At 35.0% G+C, this 24,385-nt stretch overlaps 2 protein-coding genes across 6 annotated transcripts; one reads left to right on the plus strand and one right to left on the minus strand.

The window, feature by feature from the left end:
- Window positions 1–5,723: 5,723 nt before the first annotated feature.
- Window positions 5,724–13,145, minus strand: LOC132184356 (biotin--protein ligase 2). 4 transcript variants are annotated; one of them, XR_009440555.2, is made up of 11 exons: window positions 12,878–13,145; window positions 12,442–12,715; window positions 12,291–12,352; window positions 12,042–12,190; window positions 11,276–11,396; window positions 10,920–11,075; window positions 9,503–9,548; window positions 8,480–8,546; window positions 7,677–7,753; window positions 6,778–6,886; window positions 5,724–6,145 (listed from the first exon to the last, which is right to left on the minus strand). XR_009440555.2 is itself a non-coding variant. In XM_059597970.2 (10 exons), exons 1-10 carry the CDS (start codon window positions 13,002–13,004, stop codon window positions 6,844–6,846), a joined length of 1,122 nt encoding a protein of 373 aa, XP_059453953.2. In that variant the 5' UTR covers window positions 13,005–13,144; the 3' UTR covers window positions 6,609–6,843. The 4 variants fall into 4 exon arrangements, 1 of the variants encoding a protein (XP_059453953.2); XR_009440554.2 differs by lacking the exon at window positions 5,724–6,145 and adding an exon at window positions 6,593–6,699 and having other exon boundaries at window positions 6,793–6,886; XR_009440556.2 differs by lacking the exon at window positions 5,724–6,145 and adding an exon at window positions 6,593–6,702 and having other exon boundaries at window positions 6,793–6,886.
- Window positions 13,146–13,183: 38 nt separating this feature from the next.
- Window positions 13,184–24,110, plus strand: SDG37 (SET domain group 37). 2 transcript variants are annotated; one of them, XM_059597959.2, is made up of 14 exons: window positions 13,184–13,347; window positions 14,009–14,154; window positions 14,578–14,712; window positions 16,976–17,030; window positions 17,146–17,264; window positions 17,643–17,731; window positions 17,810–17,891; window positions 19,294–19,398; window positions 19,513–19,603; window positions 19,701–19,820; window positions 20,031–20,137; window positions 20,761–20,830; window positions 21,983–22,046; window positions 23,284–24,110. In XM_059597959.2, the coding sequence occupies exons 1-14, from the start codon at window positions 13,248–13,250 to the stop codon at window positions 23,459–23,461; spliced, it is 1,461 nt and encodes a 486-aa protein (XP_059453942.2). In that variant the 5' UTR covers window positions 13,184–13,247; the 3' UTR covers window positions 23,462–24,110. The 2 variants fall into 2 exon arrangements, with proteins under 2 accessions (XP_059453942.2, XP_059453931.2); XM_059597948.2 differs by having other exon boundaries at window positions 13,195–13,311.
- The last annotated feature ends 275 nt before the right edge of the window (window positions 24,111–24,385 follow it).

The following is a 24,385-nucleotide window of genomic DNA, read 5'->3' on the forward strand; positions in this document are numbered from 1 at the left end:
AACACAATCTTGTCGTCACCCGCTCACGCTCACGCGCACGCGCACGCGCACGCGCAAACCCTCAACCTTTTTCTAGGGAGACTAATGGGAGAGTAAACCAGTTTACGTAAAGGAAGATGTTTTCCCCTTACATTTATTTGAAAAAAAAAAAAAAAAAGTTTTAATCCTTTATTGTGTAATCCCTCTAATTCGGTGTATGTGTTCCAACCATGCACGTTTTGACGGAACATGATCCTCTCCATTTTAAATGAATTATCAATTTAGTTATAATAGATGTGTATTTTCGTCTTTTCAATTTTTGAGGAGACAAAAATACCCTTCTACTATAACTAACTGGATAATCATTATAACTAACTAGATATTATTCAGTTGAATAACTATTATAACTAACTAACTGGATAATTATTATAACTAACTAGATATTATTCAGTTGAATAACTATTATAATTAACTGGATATTATCCAATTCATTTGAAATTGAGAGGATCCTAATTCAGTTTTGACAGTGAAATGTGAATATATGTTCATGGTTGGCCACAACGAAAAAAAAAAAAAGGCAAGGAATTTGAATATTATGTGTTTGAGTTTACTTTTCAGAAAGAATTTGTTCTTTAGACTTTGTTTGTGTGTTTACATTATGTTCATGCTTTCAAACTATTTTGCAATGTTTGTGCGTGTTACTGTTTTAGGCCTCTTGAATTGTCAAGATAAAGTCTCCTCACTAGGTTTTGGTATAAACCAACGGCAATGATAAACTTCACAATTTAAGTTGGAGTGATCATGTCAAGGTATATGGGTATAGTATGGTATATGGGTATAAGACTATATAAGTTAATTCTGACTTAATTAATTTAATTAAATGAGTTAGACTTTGACCTAAACATTAATTTGCTATTTTTGTATTAAATTTGCAGGTCATGTAAAAAATTGTCAACCCTAAATGTGACATATCGAATTCATGTCGTGTTAAGATATTAATATAAGATTATATTAGTTAATTAATCATAACATAACTCATATAATTAGTGGGTCAAATCATTGAACTATGACCCATTCATTTTATATCAAATTCAAACGTCATATCAAAACTTGACAATCCTACGAAATGGTTATGTGTTGTTACTATACACAACAGTGATAAATAATACGGAATTGAAAAGAGAAAGGGAGAGAAGGAGATCGAAAATCAAAACACATATTTACGTGGTTAGACATTGTACTCATGTCTATAAGAAAGCGCATCTATATTTTACTATTAATGATTTAGGGTTACACTATAACATATTTATAAGAAAATCATAATTGTATCGACGTATTTTGAACTATTCAGCCAATCACTAGTATTTCAATATTACTTTCTCTGGGAATATAAACCACTTATTTCAACATTAAAATATTTTAATTGTGGAGTTTTTTTTTTTTTTTTTTTGCGCAGATGGCCCTGGCGGTAATGATATAAAAATCTCAATTTATAGAAAATGACAATTCAGGACAGAAAGGAGGTGGGGTAGCCAAACTCAGCACCATTTGAATTGGAGCGGAACATATATATGCACTCTTTTGAGGTGCCATATTAATATATACACTGAAATCAATACATGAAATGAAAACATTGAAAAATATTCATGTTAAACTATCAAATGCTACCCCAAAAAGACAAGAAAATAACAAATTAAAACACACACACACACGAAGTTACGTTGGAAGCAACGAGAGGAGAATTTCGAATCTTTCCCTTGGGATATCAACGTGTATTAAAATAATAGCAAGTTAGATCCGCTACAATTACCTTATAATTGGAGTTTTTCAAATTTTTAAATCTGGCCGTTTATTACATCTATAGGTTAAAAAACAGAGTAATGCAACAAGTTTCTCTTGATCAGTCCTTCCAAGAATAATTCATCATTATTGGATTTTGATTAAATGATAATTTTAAAAATTACATCATTCTTGGAAAGACTTCTAGAATTACTCTAACGCCTCACGGATGAAAGCACCAATACAAGATGAGAGTGACTCACCAAAAAAAAAACAAAAAACCTAGATGAGAGTATAAGAAACATCTTTCAAACGTAGAAAAATAACATATGTCAATCTTTAAGATTTTATTTGAGTCTATCTTTGTTAGTGTTCGCATCAGGCCACTTAATTTATTCATAATTTGGGAAGTGTCACACACGTAGGACAGCAATGGCAATAAAGAATTTGGACTCTTCCTTAGAGAAGATCCGCATGCGGCATGCCTCAACTTCAGCGAAGTCTTCAATTTTATTATATTTTATTTATTTTAAGGGGAAGACATTTCGTACTCATTCATTGATAAAAAGATATGAGTCACGCCTAATGAAGCGGAGGTCACTAGTTCGAATCCCTCATTCCCTTTCCCTTGTGTGAACATGTCAAAAAAAAAATAAAATAAATAAATAAATAAAGATGCGAGCAAAAGCTCTTACAAATAGAGCAAAAAACTTTAAAGCAAATCATAACCAAAGCTACGAGATTACATCAAAGATACATATATACATTATAAATCTAACATTCAACACCTATCAATGACATTAACATCCGCTAACCCATGACTATTCTTTAATTTTAACAATAGATCTGACTCAATCCAATATATAGGTAGCTCCGCTCTTATTCCTCAACCTTGAGACGAGAAAACCTGCATGCTGAAACTCATCATCCTCGACCCGATAGCCAGGATACCGTTCACGTACACAACCCAAGGGTCTGGACCAAAAGCAAATACTCCACAGATCATCAAGCGGGCAGATCAAGAGAGAGGACATAGCCTTATTACAAGGAACAAAAACAGGAACAAAAAACCACAAGAAAATAGAAAAAACAGGCAAGAAACAACAGGGAAAAACTGGAAAATAAATACAAGAAAAAAATAGACAAAAGCCAAAAAACCACAAAAACAGAAAAACAAAAAGCGACACCGAAAGAAAACAGGCCTCAGAGCAAGGCTGCTGGAAAGCGACGCAAGGAGACAATGGACACAGACGGAGTCGGAGAGCCAATGGGAAGAGCGCAGGGTATGATGGTGGATGGTAGATTAGGCTTAGACCAGTTTGATCCAAGAGCCAAGCTAGAACTGGAAAATGACTGGGCGGATTTGAGCTTAGGGGCCGTAGGAGAGGGGCTAAAACAAAAACGGGACAATGGAGGGGAAAGAGGCAGAAATGAAGGGAAAAAAAACATCACACAAGAAGGTAGGAAGCATCAAGTAAATAGTCTAGCTCATAAGGTAAAGAGGGGGAGGGGAGGCAGCAAAGGAGGGGGGGGGGGGGGGGGAGATCAAAGGTTCTCCCCCTCCTCCTCTCGTGCGGCGCTCTAGCAGCTTCAATTTGATTTTATTGTACGATATATTTTAGGAAAAAAAAAAAAAAAAAAAAAACAAAGTCAATTAATTTACACCGATTTATAATAAGGTTTTAATGTTATAAATGTTCTGAAAGCTAGCTTTATAAGATATGCAAAAATAATAAATAGTTTAACACACAACTTTTAAAAACTATCAAATGCCAAGTGAGCGTCAATATCTCACTATACGTGTCATTTATAAAATAAAATAGAGATATGCTACAATGCAATATAATGCCCACATTTGGCCCATATTTATTGAGGGAGAAAAGATTAAAATTCAAATTTTAAATTTCAATCATCCCTTTTATATGATTGTCCATTGGCCATGGCATTAAAAATGGGCAAAATGTGAACATTATATTGCACTGAAGCATTTATCAATAAAATAAACCTGAAACAAGAATGGCGGAAATGAAGGGTGGCCGGCCAACTGGAGATGGTTCCATCGGTGGATACTTGTCCAACGTACAGCCGCAACCACAGTTGCATATCTCATTGGAAGTAAATGGTATAGGGTTGTTGTGTAGTGGGCAATATTGGTCCTGATCAGGTTCATCATTTTAATAATGCAATCCATTTATGCCACTTGTGAAACTCCTGCATCTCTGAACATGGCAATAAAGAGTTAAAGAGCAAATTTCTGTGGACAGCACTATGAATCTGTTTTGTTTTTTTTTTCCCCCTTCTAGAAGACTTTGACCAAAATATGGTCAAGACGTGGGGAGTTAACGTGGACCACACGTGGTAGTCATGCGTCTTCCGTCTGGAACTGTCCTCGTGACTGGAGAACCCATTCCTGCATTTCTGCGTTACTGCATGCGTACGTACGTTTTGTCCGAACACACAGAGACGGGGGAGAGGACTGAAATTGTTTTCTCCTTCTCTCTCTCTCTCTCTCTCTCTTTTCTTTCTTTCTTTCTTTTTTTTTTTTTTTTTCCTGGTAGAGAATTTATCGTTTATAAAATTAACAGATGAATATCTATCAACTCTGGAGAGATAGAGTGGGCAAAAAAAAAAAAAAAAAAAAAAAGCGAACATTTTAAAAATAAAAAGAGACCTATTATTCTTCTACTTTTTATTTTTAAATTTATATTAAATTTGTGAATCTTATAAATTTAATGATTTTATAAAACCCCGATCTTTGACCGTCACTAATGTTTCTACTTTCTTATTTTTGGGGTAAGTAAATTTTCTATGGGGGCAAGTCACAATTAAAGTGTTTCTAGTTTGTCTAAATCAACATTGCTAGACCACTGTTTTTAACTTTTTACTTTTTACTTTTTTGTGTTGGTAAAAAACTTTTCTTCAGGGGTTAGTGTTTCCACTTTGACTTGCATGTGCCCAATCAATTTATTTTTTGGGTTATATGATATTGAAGAATTAAATGATATAAATGTGCCGGAAATAAGAAAAGGAAGAACAAGTCTACGGAAAAAGTCTACGTAAGACTCTTGGGTATTATCTAGGACCTTGCTTGCAGGTGGGAATGGAGGTGGGAATGGAGGTGTGAATGGAAATTATTCAGATTTCCATTTTCCACAACTTGAAGCATCTCTTTTCGCCTCCACCACTAACCAGATTTGATACCCTTGTTTTTTGGGGTAACAACTTTGTACCCTCTTCTTCTCTCTCTCTCTCTCTCTCTCTCTCTCACCCACCTTGGCCCCCGATGTCTGCTTGCCATGTGATCGTCCAAACGGATCTTTGACTAATCTTCATTTCTCTTTTCCATTTTCCTAGAAGATAATCGTCCATGACCATGGCTACGTTTAATTGAACCCCTAATTTATATCCTTATTCCTTATTCCTTGTTCCATATGTAATTAGGCTTATTTGGGAATGGACTTGATAGGTGATTTTTGGTTTAGAAGTGATTAATGTGATATAAAGTAGATAGAAGTTTTAAATTTTTTGTATGAAAAATTTTGGAAGTTTTATTTTATTGTAAATTTTTTATTTAAATAGTAATAAAAAATAAGAATATTGGAGTTAAAAAAAAAAAAAAAAAGGTATAGTGGTAAGTTCATTGCCAAATGAGCCTCACAATAGAATATATGTTACAATGCTCACTCATTTTCATGAATTGCACCTTGCCTGCCTACCATCATCTCATTTGATCCACCTACTTTAAAAAGGAGTGATACACATATTGCTAAATGCTTATTTTTTGACCTGACAGTAAAAATTATTATCAGATAAAATAACAAATAAAAGTACATAATGTAGCATCTAATGGTAGCATTTCCCTTTAAAGAGTTACTTGAGGATATTATAATTATAAATTTCTTGCAAATTGATGTTACGTAAGTTTGCATGTGGCCTATTGGGACTATTACAATTCAAGTGGAAGACCGTAAGTTGATGTGTTTGGCAATTTGGTTAGCCCAGAAACCTAAAAAAAGCCCAGGAGAAATAAATGAAATCTGAAAGATTTGGTGAAAGACAAAGTTGGTATAAACTCCCTCTCACAAGCCCCTTTTGCAGCCTTTCGAGGACAACACCTCAATATAGTTCCCCGTTGCGATAGAGACAATGTTCCTCTATGATTTGGATCTTTTGCACCATTACTAGGATGCGCATGTGGAGGTGGGGCACTCATTTTCTCTCCCAACACACAACACACACGCAAACAGCAAGGGCCCCAATCCATACAACATACTCTGCATTACGACACCAGTCACACCACTTGTGCCAAAAAAGAATCATCATCTGCCTAAGTCTCCAAATGTTTTATGGGGAAAAACATTTCCAAGAAAAAAATCAGAGCGAGTCCCTACAGAAAGAAGTCAAGTACTGTGAATCGAGACATAAGCTCAAACTTAAAAAATGATTTACGAAGTTTTCTTGATCAACCGAAAATATTTTGATTCGACCAAGATTTTTCTATTGTACCAAACACAAAAAAGTAAAAGAAAAAAAAATTTAAAAGAAGTTTTAGATCAAAACAATCAGAGAATAAGTTTCAATCTCTCTAAAAGTGAAAAAAAAATAATACATGGCAGCTCAATGACAACACCTAGAAACATAAGATTATGACAACCTGGGTCATAAATCATAATGGGCCTCACCAATCAGTGGCCGCAACCAAATTAAGCATATAATTAAGTACATTTTGAAACATAAGTATAACCTAATGCTATATGTCACCCAACCAATCCTAGGCTTTTATAGCTGGCAACAAAAGAGACGAAAAGCCCTACAGCTGAATGATTATTTGACATGACCATGACGCAACATGTATTAAATGTCAATAGATCGCTTGGAATATTTGGTTATGGTTCACAACCGTACAAAATATGTACAATGGTTGTCATTCATCGCTAATGTCTGCTGAGAAAAAAAAAAAGAAAAAAAGAAGTAATTAAATGAATTGAACGAATGAGGTTAAAAGAAAGGACAAGAGACATTATCAGTATGCACATGTTCCAAGCACGATAGTTGTTTCCAGTTGAAGGTGCTAAGGAATCTTCTTCACTCAAGTTTTCTTTTAATTAGTCCTTTGAAGAAGTCGAAACTGCAGCCACAATAATGAAAAAAAATAAATAAATAAAAAAATTCATGATATCTTATATTTCCATCATAATTATATATTTTCTTCAACATAATTCCACATAGATTAAATTGCCGACCATTGTGGGGGTGTTGATGTTCACTTTTCAAACATGATACAGTAAAGGGAATGTAATGCCTTTAAGAAGACTGATAAATTCTAGTGTCCTATTTACCCCTTTTCATGCTTAAAACACCGAAACAGGACCCAAAAGGAATATTTGCTTTATGCATAGCAGAGTAAGAATTTGTAGATCACTGGTGCACAACAGACCAATTTGGGATCTTTTTTTTTTTTTTTTTGAATTTGGATTGTCAAGGATTATTCATGATCACTATTCCAAGCTAGAGTCTGTAAGAAATGCTCCATTCTGAAGCTTTGTAGTCTCCAAGGAAGAAATGAGATAATTTTTTTTTTGAGGGAGCGCTTGGTTTTGGGTGAAGAGGAAACCTGCTTTACACACATGATCACTTTTGCTGGGACACTCAGCTGGTGTTTTCATAATGTTTCTAGATACCCATCTTAGAGGAGTCCACATTGTAAAACCATCATGGATCCCAAGCATTTTTGTAAATCACATTCTTTTCTTGATGGGTAATGGTTGTCTTAGTTCAATTTGCAAATGACCATTTAAGACAATGTATATACACTGTACCGACTCAAGTATACTCCCATAAAATCAGTTGCTAAAAATCTCTACAAATTTTTGTAATATTATTTTATTCAATATGAAAATACCATTCAAGTACTTTACCTATTGCCATCAGGATGAAGCTCACACATTTGATTGTCCTCACCAATAGCTAACAAATATCCTGAGGATGTCAAACCCTACATTGAGAGAATTTAAATATTAAAAAAAAAACAGTATTCCTATTTCAAGCATCAACAACACATACTCTGAACAACCAAGATCTCCATTGAAATGGGATAGCATGAAGGTGAAAGTACACTTTTTCCCCATGAACTACCGCCACTTTTTAATTTACGCCACCAAACTTCAAACAGTGACATTTGGATAAGTTAAACAACTATCTCATGTCAAAAAGGCCATTCTGTCAATATTAGATGTTAAAATGGATGGAAAACTGGTTACATGCGCCATACGTGACAACTTTTCTCTCTTTATTCCCATAATACTCAAATTTTTTACTTTTGAAATACCATAATTGCCCCCATTATAGTTATTTAAAAATAATAACAAATTAAACTTACTAAAAAACTGAAAAAGGGGGGGTGGTTCAATCACCTTTTTTTCTTTTCTTTTTTTTTTTTATAAAAAAAAAAGAAAAAGAAAAATGGGGTATTTTAGGAAGAAAATTTTCCATCCATTTTGACATCCAATGGTGACGGAATGGCCTTTTTGACATTTATAGTAGTTTGACATGCCATTTTTTGAAGTTTGATGGTGTAAATGAAAAAGTGGCGGTCGTTTGGGGGGTGAAAGTGTATTTTCTCCATAAATAAATACATAATTCCCATATGCATGTGCATGAATATCCCATTTTTCATTCTGCAACTTATCTATCAAGTAGAAAGCCTTTAAATTCATCATACCTGAATAGTTACCACATTTTCAACCACTTGGTCCCCATTCTTTTCCTGTACAATTACTCTTTGCCCACTACATGCACATTACCAAAGAGAAAAATAATCTGTTGGTAACTAAAGCTTTAATAAAAATACGCATGCACAAGATGACTATCTAACACAAATTAAAACTTCATAATGGCTTCACTAATAAACCAACACTCTCCAGCTCGTTTGTTATTAATGATGTGAGACTGTTATTTAGGGTCCTTTCAGCAAGTCTGAACTTTAAAAGTGATGGAATGAGGGGAGTAATTATGTTGAGATCGATGAATGGTGATAAATACAAAAAGAACATTTGTAAATTAAGACAGTTGTGAGAAGATGGAGGTAGCACCAATAGAGGGTATGAAGAGAGAAAAGGCCAAAATGGATCAGTCATGAGAAACCAAGACCAACGTTTCCAAAGATTAAGGAGTAGCATAATTTAAGTTGAACCCACAACGAAGAAAAGAAAGGGGGGTGGGGGGGGAAGGAGGGGGTTGTGGCTGTAAACTGACTGGCTATGATTTCAACAAAAGATACGGCCACATATGATGTAAAAATAGTTGGTAAAGTGATTTTATTAATTAATTAAAATTGCTTTTCTCTGGTAGCCCTTGATCTCTTTGACGTTTAGCGTCACAATTAGATTCAAAAACAAAGGCTACAAGGAAGGCCAGTATGGTGGCAAGTTAGATAGTTGAGTAGAGTTACTATTCTCTTATTTAAGCTCCAAATTGTAAGCAAGGAAAAAATTGTCTTCTTTTGTTTTAGATTGGCATAAAGGAATAATGCAGGGAAAGTGGAGTAATTTGGACGTGGGAATAGACTTTTCTCTACTTAACACATGCATGGAAACAAACCATAATGCCAAACCTTTGACATTTTCACCCAATAGCCAACAAAAGCAAAGGGAATATGTATTCCTTAAAGAATATGACCATAAATCATTACAAAGAGACTGTCAGTGTCAATTACAGAAAAAAGTAATTAAGATCTACATGTCACCTGTGCAGCCATGTCTTACAATATAGCTCCTCAAGAGTTTGAAATCCTGCAAAATATGCAGCAAAAGAACTTGGCATTTTCTATATATTGTACATAGTTTCTGATATAAAATATGGCACTCATGGAACGACAAAGCATATCATCAAACATGCAATTTTTTGATGGGTAATGCAATCCATATACATGCACAGTATTGAACGGTTACCTTACCCTCAACCCCTTGTTTATAAGGGTGGAATTGGGAGCCAGCTTGTTAAGCACTGCTAAAAGCATAACAAAATCTATTCTTGTTATCAAAAGGAATAAACTAATATATTTTAGTCAGAAATATATAGAGCAGGGCAATTGATACACTTTTCAAGAACTACCACCACCAACAGTAATGTGTTTTTCTTGGTCACCAGAGCCTATGGTGCCTATGAACTACACAGCGGATGGTAAAATGGACAATACCTCTAATGCACAATGAGCAGCACTTGCCTAAAAATTGGCAGATGGGTATCATCATCAACATATCATGGAAGATGTTTCCAAACCACTCGGAAAGCCTAACAGGCTTTAGCACATTTACATACCCAATAACAACTGAAAGATGTACCCAGGAAGGGGAAAGAAAAAAAAAACTACTAAAAGATGCCAACTCCAACTGGTCCTATGCAAAGTGAGCAATAGGAATGTAAATTCACTAATACAAGAATTTATTCAGAAACAGTTCTTTCTGATTTAGCTTTCTTCATATCTGAAATTTTTATCCAATGTATTTGATTTACATTTAACAAGTTTTAGTAGATATTAAGGCAAAAAAGTGCATTCTAAACTTCCCCTTTCAAATAACTAATTAATGATCTGCACCTAAGTAAATTATGTTAATGCTACAAGTATATGGTAATACTTATGGCTTGAGGGATGTGAAAGTTAAAGAAATATCAAATTGCATAGTTAAGCCAACTTGTAAGAGAAAGATTATATTCAACATGCACGATAAATCATCAATTGTCACAAAAGTTTAAGTTGATAGAAAATGGTGAATTTAATAATTTACTAAATGATGGAGACAAGTTTTGAACTCAAGACCTTTGTTCTAATATCAAGTTGAAAGAGCAAAAGAAAAAATTGGAGGAAGAAGAAGGGAAAATACAATCTTATTTTCCTTGGTGATCGACGATACAAGTACATGCGTTCTTTTTTTCTTTTTCTAAGCAATACAAGTACTTGCGTTTAAATAGAAAAGTATTACAATCTAACATAGAAAGTAATTAACTAGAAATAATGGGGATAAAATCTAGGAATAAAATAAAATCAGTCAAATATCAAAAAAGGTTTCCTTCTTCAACAAAAGGAAATGACACATTGACCATTGCAATGACATACTATTTATAATGAAAACATTGTAACAATTATTAAAACACATATTTACCTTGATTTATGAAAAGATCATACAATTCCTCAAATTTATTAAAAAAGGTAGCAAGAATATCTTGTCTACTGAATTGGTAAGACCCAACACACAATTCTCTTAGAATTGCATTCAAACATGTTGTTGGTTTCTCGTTATCAATATTCAAACCTATACCTGCAAGAACATGGAATGAGTTAATATTATCTATCACACACACAAAGTAGTATATAATTCAAGATCAATTATAGGTGACTAGAGTTCTAAATTTAGAAAGAGAACTGCGCTTAGAAGGAAACAGTCCAGCCAATTATGTATGCAGAAGCATGGTTGATTACAACAAGTGTGTATTGTTACCCAAAGAACAAGTCTATTACCAGCACTGACATTGAACTTCTTCGACTTGTATGTTGAGGTGCATAGAATGCCTCCAATTTTAAGGCCATTAAAGTAAAGATCATTTGGCCACTTTATTTTAACATCAACACATGGCAAGCCCTGAAATGGAAACCATAATAAAAAAATTAGCATATCAATATTTACCCTTCAGCATCACCCGTTGACTCACTTTGCAAGATTACAATCATGCGAGGAGTACACAGTCCCAAGTAAGTCAACGATATAAAATAGTGGCGTTCTTGAACTATTGCATACCACAACAACCCGAAAAAAATTCACCTGCCGGATTTTATCAATTTGCAAATTCTTCCTTTGTTTGTTAAAAGAATGAAATTGGCTGATATTATGACAATACTAGGTAGCATAGATATCATTATGGGAGAAGTTGAACGTTGAAATGATAATTGATACAACAAAAATACAAGATATAATTCTTTTTACAGAGTGGAATCTTTAAAAGAGGTGAATAATCACCTTTTCATGTATACTAATTTCGATGCTATGCAAGAGTGACATTCATCTTTAACTATGCTACGCTTCAAATACTATTCGAGTCGATCAAAAAGTGCCTAAATTTATCACATTTGCAATTTCATTGCTTGTTCTCTGATGCTGAATTTATCTTAGTTGTTTAGTTCATTATTTTTACCAATTCTACCAACGCACGAGAGATGCCAATAATCAGAAGCAGAAAGCTCAGTTTAAAACATTGACAACGCCAATATACACAAACAACCAACTCACATTTTTGTCACAGACATCCTTTATTGCCTCAGTGATAGCAAGAGACACGACATATTGCAAAAGAGGCACGGCTCGCCCGTCCTCCATTTGTATGGTAAAAGAAAACATAAGGCAACCTCTAGGAGATTCCCACACATTCCTCGACCGACCTGAGAAAATATCGTATTATAAGTAATTACAAACACAAAAAACATCAATTCCGAAGCTGCAACCAACAATCACAAAAACTATTAATCAGCATTTCAAAACCTCGCCCCCTTGACTGAGCATCGGCAACACAAACCGCACCGACCGGAAGCTGACAAAAATTGCTGGCGAAAACTAAAACACACAATTTAGTAACCAAAAAAGAAAAAGAAAAATCAAAATAGAGGAAAGCAGCGGGCGTTCTGAAACTTACTGAGAAACGACGTCGTGCGTGGAAGGCAACCACGGAGACCAAATGAGGAACCTACCAAACTGATTCGTTGAAAGAGAATTCATGAAAGAATCGACGCCAATAGAGTCCGAGTCTTCTTGGAGCGGTTTCTCCAGCTCCGATTGCAAAAGAATTGAAACGTCGTTAATGTCAGGGAGCTTCAGGGCACTATTGTTCTTTATAGATTTTGCAAGTTCACTCTCGACCGTCGATTTTCCACATAGAACCAGCGAACAAGATGAACTGGAATCCATAGCTGCGCATAAACAAAAGGTATAATAATAATAATTCTTACAAGTTCAATTCTCTGTTTAGTTTCTTAAAATAAAGGTGGTTCAGCAAGAATTTTCATCAGTTCTATCGGCAGCCAAACAGTCAGTAGAAGATTGATATGTTGTGATAACGAGTTTGAACAAACCTGGCGATGCCATAGATATAGAGACACCGAAAGACCGTTTGTATGCGCAAATGACTTCGCGTAGAGAGAGAAAGCAGAGGGAGTTCCGTACAGAGAAAAATCGCAGCGAGCTCGAAGTGTAGGGCATTACAAACTGCAGCTTCGTTTCTTTCGCCAAGGCTTTGTAGCTACAGAGGAAAGTTGAAACGTTTCGAAAATTAATATAGTTGTAAAATGACACGTCACTTGTGGTGGTGGGCCCGAGATCTTTCTCTCAAATCAACGGTGATGATTCATGTGGTTCTAGCACCTTGTTTGGCGAAATCAAGAAAAAAAAAAAAAAAAAAGGCGCATTCTCATTCTCGTTCTAGAGCATGCGAGAGCAGCAACCATGGAGGACTTGCAGAGTGCACTTAACGAACAGGGTCTAACTGTTTCTACTGTCCCGGAGAAAGGCCGGTGCCTTTTAACCGCCAGAGATTTCTATCCAGGTCTCTCTCTCTCTCATAAATTTCTGCGTCGCAATCATATACGATTCGAACTTTTTTACTTGGTTAAAGTTTCTGTATATAGGTCTTGTCGACGTTGAAATAGAGTGGAATTGGTTTATTTTTCAAAATATGCAACTTGCTTGCAATTTTGGCCAGCAAATTATGAGCTCTGTCAATGTTTCAAGTTCATTTCGGTGATCGTGCATGTAATTTGGGCAATTTTCAGTATCTTGAATGCTTAGGTTTTTGTTTCTTTCACCGGAGGACTTGAGTGTTAGTACATTGATGTCCACCGTAATTACCGGAAAAAGCGTTAGCCATTTCTACACTATCATTCTAAAAGAACTAGTTAAGTTGTAATTGGGACAATAATCACTTATAAAGCTCACTTAGCACCTATGAACTCCTTTATAATTCATTCACTCCATGTAGGCAACTAATTAGTTTGGGTTGTACATATCATGCATGGTAGTTTTCCCAATCTGTGATACATTTCTCAATAATTGCTGTTGAGATTGTTGTGCGAGTATATATTTAAGAAGCTTTGAGAACAGGTGAAGATAAAATTAGTTTTTCTGGAAAATCAATGACAAGCTATTCAAATGTTATTGGTGTATACTATCTGTTTTTAATTCATTTTAATGCAGCTTTAATATTTCAGGAGAAGTAATTATAAGCCAAGAGCCTTATGTCTGTGTACCGAACAAGTCATCGGTTGACTCGAGATGTGATGGATGCTTCACATCAAGTAATCTTAAGAAGTGCTCAGCTTGTCATGTTGTATGGTACTGTGGTAGCACATGCCAGGTATCTACTGTGGATATGTTGTGCAGCATCATGCCCAATCAAATGTTTTTGTATTTCACTTGCCATCTTTCTACTCAAACAGTTCGTTTGAGCAGATAAAATTCCAAGTAAAGGTCATTGTCTATTTATCTGTGCTTGACATATTATCATCATCGATCTTTGGCACAGTGTACGTAGTTCATGAAAATATCTGATGGAGAAATATTAACTTCATAAGAAATGGTATTTGGTAGGAGCAACAATATTTTTCTATAAAGATTAAAAAATGAATATAGAAGAGTTAATATTGGAATTCTTTTCTCCTTATGATGACTTAGAGCTCTGCTTAAAGCAATATAATGTTCAGCATTCAGCAAATATAACTAATACATCATTATACATATTTCCTCTCCCTACATTGGTTTGTGCTTTATAAATTTTCAGAAGTTGGAGTGGAAGTTGCATCGTCTTGAATGCCAAGCTCTGTCAAGGCTCGACAAGGATAGGAGAAAATCTGTTACACCTTCCATACTTCTGATGGTGAAACTCTACCTACGGAGGAAACTACAAAGTGAGAAGGTAAAAATTTGTTCTTCTTTATATTTGTTGCTATTAATCTATAATTGTTTGCTTCAGTTTGGTTACTTCTATTTGGACACTACTTTTAGCTTCCCATTCAGTCCATTTACCATGTATTTGTCAAATTACAAGCATCACAATGTGGAGCCTAGATATGAAAATTTTTGGATTGCAAGTAGGTCTGTCTCTCATTGTCCAGCAGTTACTCTCCCATAGGCAGGGCCTGTCTAACTCAGTATCATCTGACTGTTAGATTTGGCTCAAACTGTTTATGTAATCAGATAGGTAGCTTCTTCTCTCTGTAATGGTGGATCTTGATATATGTGGTACCGGCAATATTGTTTTAGTTATTTACACACAGAATAGTGTATGAAAATGCAAAAACCAAAAGGTAAGAATTGAGAAATACTAAGAGAAGAGATATTAGGATGATGAAAAATATAATAAATTAATTTGCAACATAAAATTTGAACCACTCAATAAACTACTGCTTGTTTATGAAACTGATCTGGATATGTGTGTCATATGCTCGAGGTCTCTAGCAAATAGAATAAACATCCATATGATGTTCCCCTCACTGAAAAGAAATTTCTTCAGCAAACTTTTGATTAGCTGATATTTGGATGAGCGAGAATCATGCTGATATCAAGCTATGTATTGGCCAAGATGTGTGGTAATGATATTGGCAGTTGATATTTCTATACATTTTTTTAATACTTGAATTTTAAAAGAACTGGTTCTTTTCACTTCATATGTTCCTCAAATTATGAGTGGTTGGATACTTACTGGACATCATGTATCTGTATCAGCGAACAACTTGTAGGGAGGATAGATGTCTGTTAGTGATCACTGAAGCAAATATATTACATGAGGTTTATTAACCCAATAGATTGTATTTTACCCACCTGAAGTTAAAGTGTTAATATATGTCAGTCCCAATCACGTGACATGAAAAGATAGCTCCAATACTTAAACTCAATTCTTCCTCCAATTGCAACCCAATTCCACATTCTTCCCCCAACTTCCGTCCATCCCCACCGAAAAATCAAGGTCTTCATTCTTCACGTTCCAGTCTCTTCCTCTCTATCTATATCTTGTTCATTAAGTCATAGCTTGCTATCTAACTTTCCCTCATTGGACAATAAAGATGGTTGAGAGGGGCATGGTTGTTGGGGGCTCTTGTGATGATAAAGATGGTGGCTAATGATGAAGTTTTGATGGTGCGGGTTTTGATGATATAGGTATGGTGATTTGGATGGTGGGCTTGTATGGTGTTTCTGATATTGGTGGTTGAATGAGGAAGATGATGGAAGTTTTAGGCTCAGATTTGAAAGTTTTGCTATTTGAAGGATGGTGGTAGAAGTATTGGTGAAGAAGGTGGGTCTGGAGGTAATGTGAAGAATGTAGACATTGTTTTTTGTCTGGAAATTGGGGGAAGAATGGTGGTGGTGCATGGAAGATTGGGGTAGCATTGTGTAGACCCACGAGACCAGGTAATTATTGGGGCTGTTTTTGGAGTCATGTGATTTGTGCACAAGTTTTTTAACGGCCGATAGTAATGAATATTAACAGGCTTGACCACAGGTGGGTAAAGTGAAACTTTTTAAATAATGTGTTGGTAAATTAAACTCATTTAAACCAATGGGAAAAGCATAATTAACCCTAGGATTATTCACTACAACTTTAGTGGGGATGGTCTAGTTTGTCTGTTGTTGAATGGGGTTGCAAGACTTTGGACTAGCATTTGTAGTTCTATCTGTGTAGGGGAGAGAATAACATGGTTTTCCACCGTGATGGATTCAAAGGAGATTCAATTGTAGAAGAGTTGGATACACCGCTTTCTTTTTAGTTCCTTACTGTACCATGCATGTGCTGCTGTCAACTGATATTATGAAAACTGAATCCTGGCTTCACCGGTAGGATAGATCCTGGCTTGATTTGGAAAATTAATGGCTTAACCGTTATCTCTTGTAAGATATGGTGCTGGGTGAAAATTAAGAACTATGTAGAAGAGGGTCCATGGTCAAACATTCTGTAGAGGCTTAAATTTTAGAGGTTGTTGTAGAATGTGAATCACACTAGTTTTTTTTCATTTTTTGAATTTCTAAAGGCCTTGGTTAGGTACATTTGAATGTTGTGCCCCGCATAGTCCTGCTAATTTTTTTTCTTCCTTTTAAGAAGCTAGATACAGAACAATTTTTGTTTTGGTTGTTAAAATTTTGATAATTTATGCCATAAGTTGTGTATTTGTTTTTATTGCTAGGTCATTCCTACTACTGCTACGGACAATTATAACTTGGTGGAGGCACTGGTGTCTCGTATCCTTCTCCTTTTTACTCTTTGCTTTCAGTGCGCTCCATTTAGAGGTTCTTTCAATTGTTATATCTTCATCTCCACAAATAATTGTTTTATTTAACCTTCGATTTTGTGAAGACATGTCTGACATTGATGAGAAGCAATTGGTGCTGTATGCACAAATGGCTAACATTGTCAATTTTATACTTCAGTGGCCTGAGATCAACATAAAAGAGATTGCTGAAAACTTTTCCAAGGTATTCTAAAATATTATTTTAAGATTTAAGATTTATTATTATTATTATTATTATTATTATTATTTTCACTTAAGCAGATTTATTTCAAGCCACCTCAAGTTTTTCAAATTCATTTCTTTTTATTTTTTATTTTTATTATTATATAATTCATGCTGTGAACTTGGTGGGTACTAGCCCAACTACTCATTCAAAAACAGGGCATGTTGTAATTAATTAACCAGAAAATGTTATGATTCAGCTGCAAATCGCATTATCTGTTGATCTTACAAATTATTTATCGCACTGAGGCAAGATTTCTAAATTAAGATTCATCTCTGTAGGGAAGACTGATTTTCTGATAAAATGTTTATGAATTCTGTTACTTCTAATCTAATGCAGTTTGCATGCAATGCACATACCATTTGCGACAGTGAACTAAGACCCTTGGGGACAGGACTGTATCCTGTCATTTCCATTATTAACCATAGGTAACTACTTTAGTGCATTGGTGTTTTCTGAATTTTAACATCTTGCTATTAGTTTGCTAAATGGTGCTGGTACTGTAGCTGCTTGCCCAATTCTGTTTTGCTGTTTGAGGGAAGGTTGGCTGTCATACGTGCTGTGCAACATATTCCACAAGGAGACGAGGTATATATTCTTTTGAAAAATCCTTGATCTTTATGTTTTTTTAACTAAATGAAAATTTATATTAAATACTTGACATGTTAAGAGATACTGCATATTATAGGGGTAATAAGCCTGAGCACTGCTTGTTATGCACATATAACTTGCTAATCTCCTACAAATTTTCATACTCATAGCTAGCAAGAGCTTGGCCTAAGAATTGAATTCATTTCCCATTATGTTCCTGGTCAATTTTTTGCATGTACTGCTTAATTGAATCTACATGATAATGAATTTTGTTAACTTCAATCTGGTGTAAGCTTTCTTCAGTATCCCACACACACACACACACACACACACACACACAGAGATATATATATATATATATATATATATATATATATATATATATATATATTGTTTTTGAAGAACCATTATTTTTGCTTATAATATGAATGTGACAGGAAACCAGGAGATACTGCTGGTGCAAAGTGGTCCTTGCATTATAGTGATTTTTTAAGGATTCAAGAATCCATTCGAGGCGTGGAAATTTCTTCTCAATTCAAAGTTAAAATCAGGAAAATATTGTGAGGTTGTGACACTAGCAGTCAATGAACCCCCAGAAAATTATTTTTAGTATAATTTGGCATAGATTATAGAATGAATTTGAGGAGGATACAGGGGGGGCATGTTTGGGGAGGAAAAATGATAAGAACCAATTGGTTAACTAAGGAAAAGAGATTGAGATTGTAAATGAGAGAAACTTTCAAGAGACTTTTCATTCATGATGGTCTCAGTGCATGGTCATTACATAAATAGTGGACATTGTAATTATGAAAAAAAGAGATTCGGTGACTAAGCTTATTTGGTAAATGATTTATTTAAGGATATGTTGCTAAATAAAATAGGATTTATTTAAGGAGGGAAATATTGTTGGATAGAATCAAGCAACGGTCAATTAACTTTTTGGTCTTCTGTCCATGCAAGGCCGTGGGTTTTCCATGATTAGAAGGTTCAGTTGCTTGCATGAACTGTACATGGGTGTATCAGCTGGATGTGCATGGTTTGGGCATGGACCTAACAAAATACATGTTTGTGTTCCTTATGAAGTATTTCTGTAATTCAGGAATATTGAGAAATTATGGAATTAATAGCCATACCTTTGCCTTTTGCAGAGGCAACATATATTTAGTTGTATGGGATGATTTTAAAACTATACATTTGCCTTCATTGCATCATTCACAAAACCCACACCCACCATTATGTTTGCGTATTTTCCTTGGTCTCTTCTAAGGAACTTGCTATCTCATAGGCCATCTTAATGTTGTCCAAAATTCTTTGATGTTAATTAAATGTAGGGTATGGTTCCATACCCTTTTTCTTCAGTTCAAGTGTAAATGCTATTAATATGGTTCTATTTTGTAAGGTGTTGATTAGTTACATTGAAACTGCTGGAAGCACTATGACTCGGCAAAAGACTCTGAAAGAACAGTACCGTTTCACTTGCACATGTCCCCGCTGCATAAAAGTGGTACTTGCTACATTATGTTTCTTAGGATTTTTTTTCTCATTGAACTTGTAGCATGTCATTTAAAAGTGGAAAACCAGATCTATTGCTGTTTAATTTAGCTAATTTGTATTGAAGGGTCAGTCTGATGATATCCAAGAAAGTGCAATTGTAGAAGGTTATCAGTGTAAGGATGATCGATGCAATGGTTTCCTGCTCCGCAGTTCTGGTATGTGATAACCTGTAATCAATCAGTTTATTGCAAAAGAAAATGATCAGTTAGTTGGCCAAAGTTACTATTTGTCTTCTGCTGTTTGGATATGCAGATGACAAAGGATTTGTATGCCAACAATGTGGACTTGTTAGGGACAAGGAAGAGATAAGAAAGATTGCAAGTGAACTAAAATTGATGTCCGACAAGGTTCTTATGTCTTCGTCATCTGGCAGTATCCTCCTCGATTGTTTGCGCTGAGAATTACTAATTTTTAGTGGCAATTTGATAATATGATTCTATAATGAATCGTCTTCAATTTCCTTTCCACTGCCTTGATTTAAATAGTTCTTTTCTCTTTTTTGATAAAAAATTAGTAATGTAGAAACATAATTTACCCATATTTATGATTACTGAGAAAGAATTTGTCTTTGACTGACCTTAGATCACCAGGAAACTGTTTCTATGTATCAGAAGATTGACAAACTCCAGAGGAAATTGTGCCATCCTTTCTCAATCAGTTTGATGCAAACTCGAGAAAAGCTTTTAAAGGTGGCTTTTCTAGGTTTTTGTTTTCCTTCACTTTAATTATTCTGTTATTTTCAAGTTATATTGGAGCGCAATCTTACTGACACATGTTTTAGTTAGTGAAATTGTGCTGGATCTTTGTGCATATTTATGCAAAACATATCTTGTTTGCATCGTTTAGGCACAAATAACAAATTTTTTGTTGGCTGAAACTTTCTTTTAGGCTTGGGCAAACTAGCAATTATGGGAAAAGTGGTTTAGTGAAGAATTAAAACTCGAACTAGCAGGCTTTATACCTGTAATTTTGAGGTAGCTTAATGGATTGAAATATGATTAAAGGCTTGAAATTATTCGACATCTCATTGAAGTGATCCTTACTGATTTTTCTAGCAACAGAGTGAGTCTGTCCCCTGTAATTTTACTACTAAAGCTTGTATGTGTGTTTTTTTTTTTTTATGATGTTTCCTTCTCATTTTCTATGATGACTCCCAAATTTTGCCAAATCTTCTTTGTTACTTCATAATGCCTTCAGTTCTAAAGCATGGACTTGTGCCTCTAAATGCCAATTGAACCAAAATGATATGAATCCATTTTTTATGGGACCTCCAAACTCCCTGAAATAAAATGATTTCTTTTTCTTTTTTCAGATTTTGATGGAGCTGCAAGATTGGAGAGAAGCTCTAGCATATTGCAGATTGACCATTCCAGTGTATCAAAGTACGTCACATTTCAACTCGAATCCACAATTAGAGATATATTCAAGTTTGTCTTCTGTTCTAACTGTTGTTGGAGCTTCTGGGTTTCAAACTGAAATATTATGCATGACATTCATCATATTACTCTTTAGTTCAAAAATCATCAGAAGAGTGTGTTCAATTTGCTCAAGAAATGGACATGTGCCAAAATGCTAAGGACATGGCATAAAATTTTGTACAAGAAAGAAGTTTGGAATTACTTGGAAACAGAAAGATTGAGAAGGCAGGGCCAAGATTATGTGTGTATGTTGATATCAGTTCACCTACCCACAGGATGAGATAGCAGCGTGGAATAAAATAGAAGGCTATGATGCACACCATAAGTTTTGGAGGCATTGATTACTAGTTCACCTACCCACAGGATGAGATAGCAGCGTGGAATAAAATAGAAGGCTATGATGCACACCATAAGTTTTGGAGACATTGATTACTAGTTCTATAGAAACACACAAAAGAAAGAAAACCCTAGACACTTGGATGATTTCTCTCATTTCATATTCTCCAAAAAGTGTGAATAGATCTTTTGCATAAAGATTGAAAGAATAAAGTCATCTGAATAGATCTCTAAAAAAACATGATTATGCTATGACAAATAAATTTCACCTACAATGAAAATCCTCGCAGGAAGGCTGATTTCTTAAATCATTTGTCACCTGTTTACAACACTAGTCCCACCTGGTGAGTTTAATTACCTTCTCTGAAGGCTTTATGCTCTTATGATAAATAGGCCCTCCAAAATCGTTCTTCCACACCTACGACATTTTCTATCCACGTTTTGAAATTCTACTCTTTATTCAAGACATGATTAGTTTACCATACTAAATAAGTGCAATAATTTGTGGTAGGTCTACCAAGAAATAGCACAAAATTCTTCTTAATTAAATGATTTTCAGTGTTATTCATTGTTATATAAATCATCGTATATAATGCTTCATGTGTGCCTGGACTATGCAATTCATGTTTATGACATCCACATAATCCAGTTTATTCTTCCTTTTTCTTTTTCTTTTTCTTTTTCTTTTTCTTTTTTTTTTTTTTTTTTGTTAGGGGGGGAGGGGGGATATAAGTTACGAATTCCACTTCTTGTTGAATTTGGTCAACTGTTTCATTGCAGGATTATATCCGGGATTCCATCCTTTGCTTGGACTGCAATATTATACCTGTGGGAAGCTTGAATGGTTAGAATCTTTGCTTACATTTGTTAGTTTTCGTCATGGTTTCTTTCATTATTTGTTTTTCAAGATGCTCTAGCTGAATCCTTACAACGCATGCTTTTTAAATAACAAAGACAAAGTTGTGGTTTTCTGTCCACAGTTTGTTCCTTGGTATTCAGAACTTACTGACACTGTCACTCACACCATATAGAATAAGCATGAATGTGAAAACCACGTGAAATCATGGTATTAACTATTAAACAGCTGGGTGCTTCTAATTTTATATTATGGAAACTTATAACTATAGGATGTTTAGTGACTGACGTGCTACTTTGTAAGATAGAAACCCTCAGTTGAAGAATCTTCTTTAAACTAATGATAGAAGTTTTCATAGATTGCTATGATGGGGCCATAGAAGTATTGGATTTTTATCTTCATTTGCCTTGCATTGCAGGCACAAAGCAAATATGTTGCAGTACTGTGATTGTCCAATTGGTCATGTGGGTCCCATAAATTGAATACATTTTATGAAGTTTTAGTTGATCCAAGATTCACATGTTTGACAAATTTCCGTGTTCACTTCAGACTTCTATAGGCTGTTCAAAATCTGAACTACTTATACTCAATTGATTTATAATGTCAGGATTTGTCCCAGCTCTCAATTCAATGTTTCTTTTTCTTTTTTTTTTTCTTTTTTTTTTTTGTGTGTGTGTGTGTGGGGGGGGGGGGGAGAGAGAGAGGAGACATATTTTCTTAATTTCCATCAGTTGGCATATATTACTAGGTTTTTTTTTTTTTTTTTTTTTAGTTTTTTTTTTTATGGAGCTAGGATTAGAATTTTGGTTGTTAGAGCATAGTATTTTAAGTGGGTTCAACTTTCAAGTCCCACGAGGTGGGTGAACTTGCCATTAAAAAAATGGTATTTTAAGTAGGTTTGATTGCGAAAGGTTCCCCATGTGCTGTTAGAGTTTGATGATGCCTGTGAACCGAGTCCGTTGACCTACTGAATCGCTGACATTCAGTTGACATCCCAAATTCAGATCAGGTTCATGTCAGGACTTCCACTCGGTGCTTCTAGAATGCAGTAAATGTTCTTGTTATATAAGTCCAGTTTGCTGCTAAATTAGTCTGAACCACATGCTTGTGTAGGGGATTAGCCTGCACCCCTTTCGATTGTAAACAATATTACATATCTGAGAACCTTCCACCCTTTTCCTGGTAAACAATCTGGTTCATCTTGAACTTTTCATCAATGTCACAGGTTACTGGGAGACACAGAGGGTGCTATAAAATCACTTTCCAAGGCAGTGGATATCCTACGAGTTACTCATGGGACAAATACGTCTTTCATGAAGGACCTCGTGCTGAAGTTGGAGGAAGCACGTGCCGAAGCTTCTTACAAACTCTCATCTAAAGATGAGTTACAAGATCTACCTTAAATTGTCATTCCATGCCTGAGCCATTCCTAAGAAATACATGAGCTTGGAGTAGAGAATGATTCAGTTAACATCTCTATTCAGTTGCCACAACCATCTTGGATTCATCTTGATCTCTTGGTACAGGTCATCTCCGAAAAATCTTCTACCCTGCACTGATGCATTATAAATAATACCAACCCCCCCGCCACCCCCATTCCTATTGGATTTAGTGTTCTCTTTATCGTCATTTCCAGTCTTTTCGTTAATATTCAAATTGTTAAATAGTGTAGCCTTTTACTTGTAATGTAACTTTAGTTCTTTCATTTCCAGGAAATTCCAAGGCACAGATTTATCAAAAACAAAGTCATTACATATTTGTAATCTGGCTTCATTCTTACAATGCATGAGTACTAGGATTTAATCTTGTGACATATCCAAGGGTCAAATTAAGCCTTGCTACGTCAATTTTGTGGAATATCTATGAGATGTTTGTGTTGTATGTAGCATTACTATTTTCTTAATCGATGTTTTTGGGACAGTTTTGACACGTGCAGCATGCCAAATAGATTAAGAGAGTGATAGTTTATACGATTTTCTGTGCCATGACCCCAACGCAGTGGTAGTGAAGAAGGTTACTTCTCTCTTACAGCAAGGACGTATATTGAAAAAATATATCAAGGGATGATTCAAGATTTTTCCATCATAAGACCATGATATCAGATTTGCCAGCTTGGTTAAATCTGAAAATGGACTGAATACAATCTCACTGTACAGAATTGTTTACAGAAATTAAATTAAATTTCTTGTCCTGCTATGCTATGATCAACACTGCAGAAATCAATACGAGTGAATTATGGATGCCTGATAGGCTGATAGCATATATTAGTTTTCTCCTATTAAGAGAACACAACAACACAACAAGGCTGATTACATATTTCAAAAGAT

This window comes from Corylus avellana, chromosome 2 (genome assembly GCF_965113065.1).
Source record: "Corylus avellana chromosome 2, dhCorAvel1.hap1.2, whole genome shotgun sequence".
In the NCBI taxonomy this organism is placed as follows: Eukaryota; Viridiplantae; Streptophyta; class Magnoliopsida; order Fagales; family Betulaceae; genus Corylus; species Corylus avellana.

What these genes read in the sequence shown, in the direction of transcription:
- LOC132184356 (XM_059597970.2), bottom strand. Translation starts at nt 13,004, where the DNA reads ATGCCCTACACTTCGAGCTCGCTGCGATTTTTCTCTGTACGGAACTCC. An exon ending in GAAGTTCAATGTCAGTGCTG is followed by an intron (nt 11,076 to 11,275) that starts GTAATAGACTTG and finishes ATGTTCTTGCAG; the next exon opens with GTATAGGTTTGAATATTGAT. An exon ending in TGTAAGACATGGCTGCACAG is followed by an intron (nt 8,547 to 9,502) that starts GTGACATGTAGA and finishes ATGTGCATGTAG; the next exon opens with TGGGCAAAGAGTAATTGTAC.
- SDG37 (XM_059597959.2), top strand. Translation starts at nt 13,248, where the DNA reads ATGGAGGACTTGCAGAGTGCACTTAACGAACAGGGTCTAACTGTTTCT. An exon ending in TTTCCTGCTCCGCAGTTCTG is followed by an intron (nt 19,604 to 19,700) that starts GTATGTGATAAC and finishes TTGGATATGCAG; the next exon opens with ATGACAAAGGATTTGTATGC. An exon ending in TATGTCTTCGTCATCTGGCA is followed by an intron (nt 19,821 to 20,030) that starts GTATCCTCCTCG and finishes GACTGACCTTAG; the next exon opens with ATCACCAGGAAACTGTTTCT.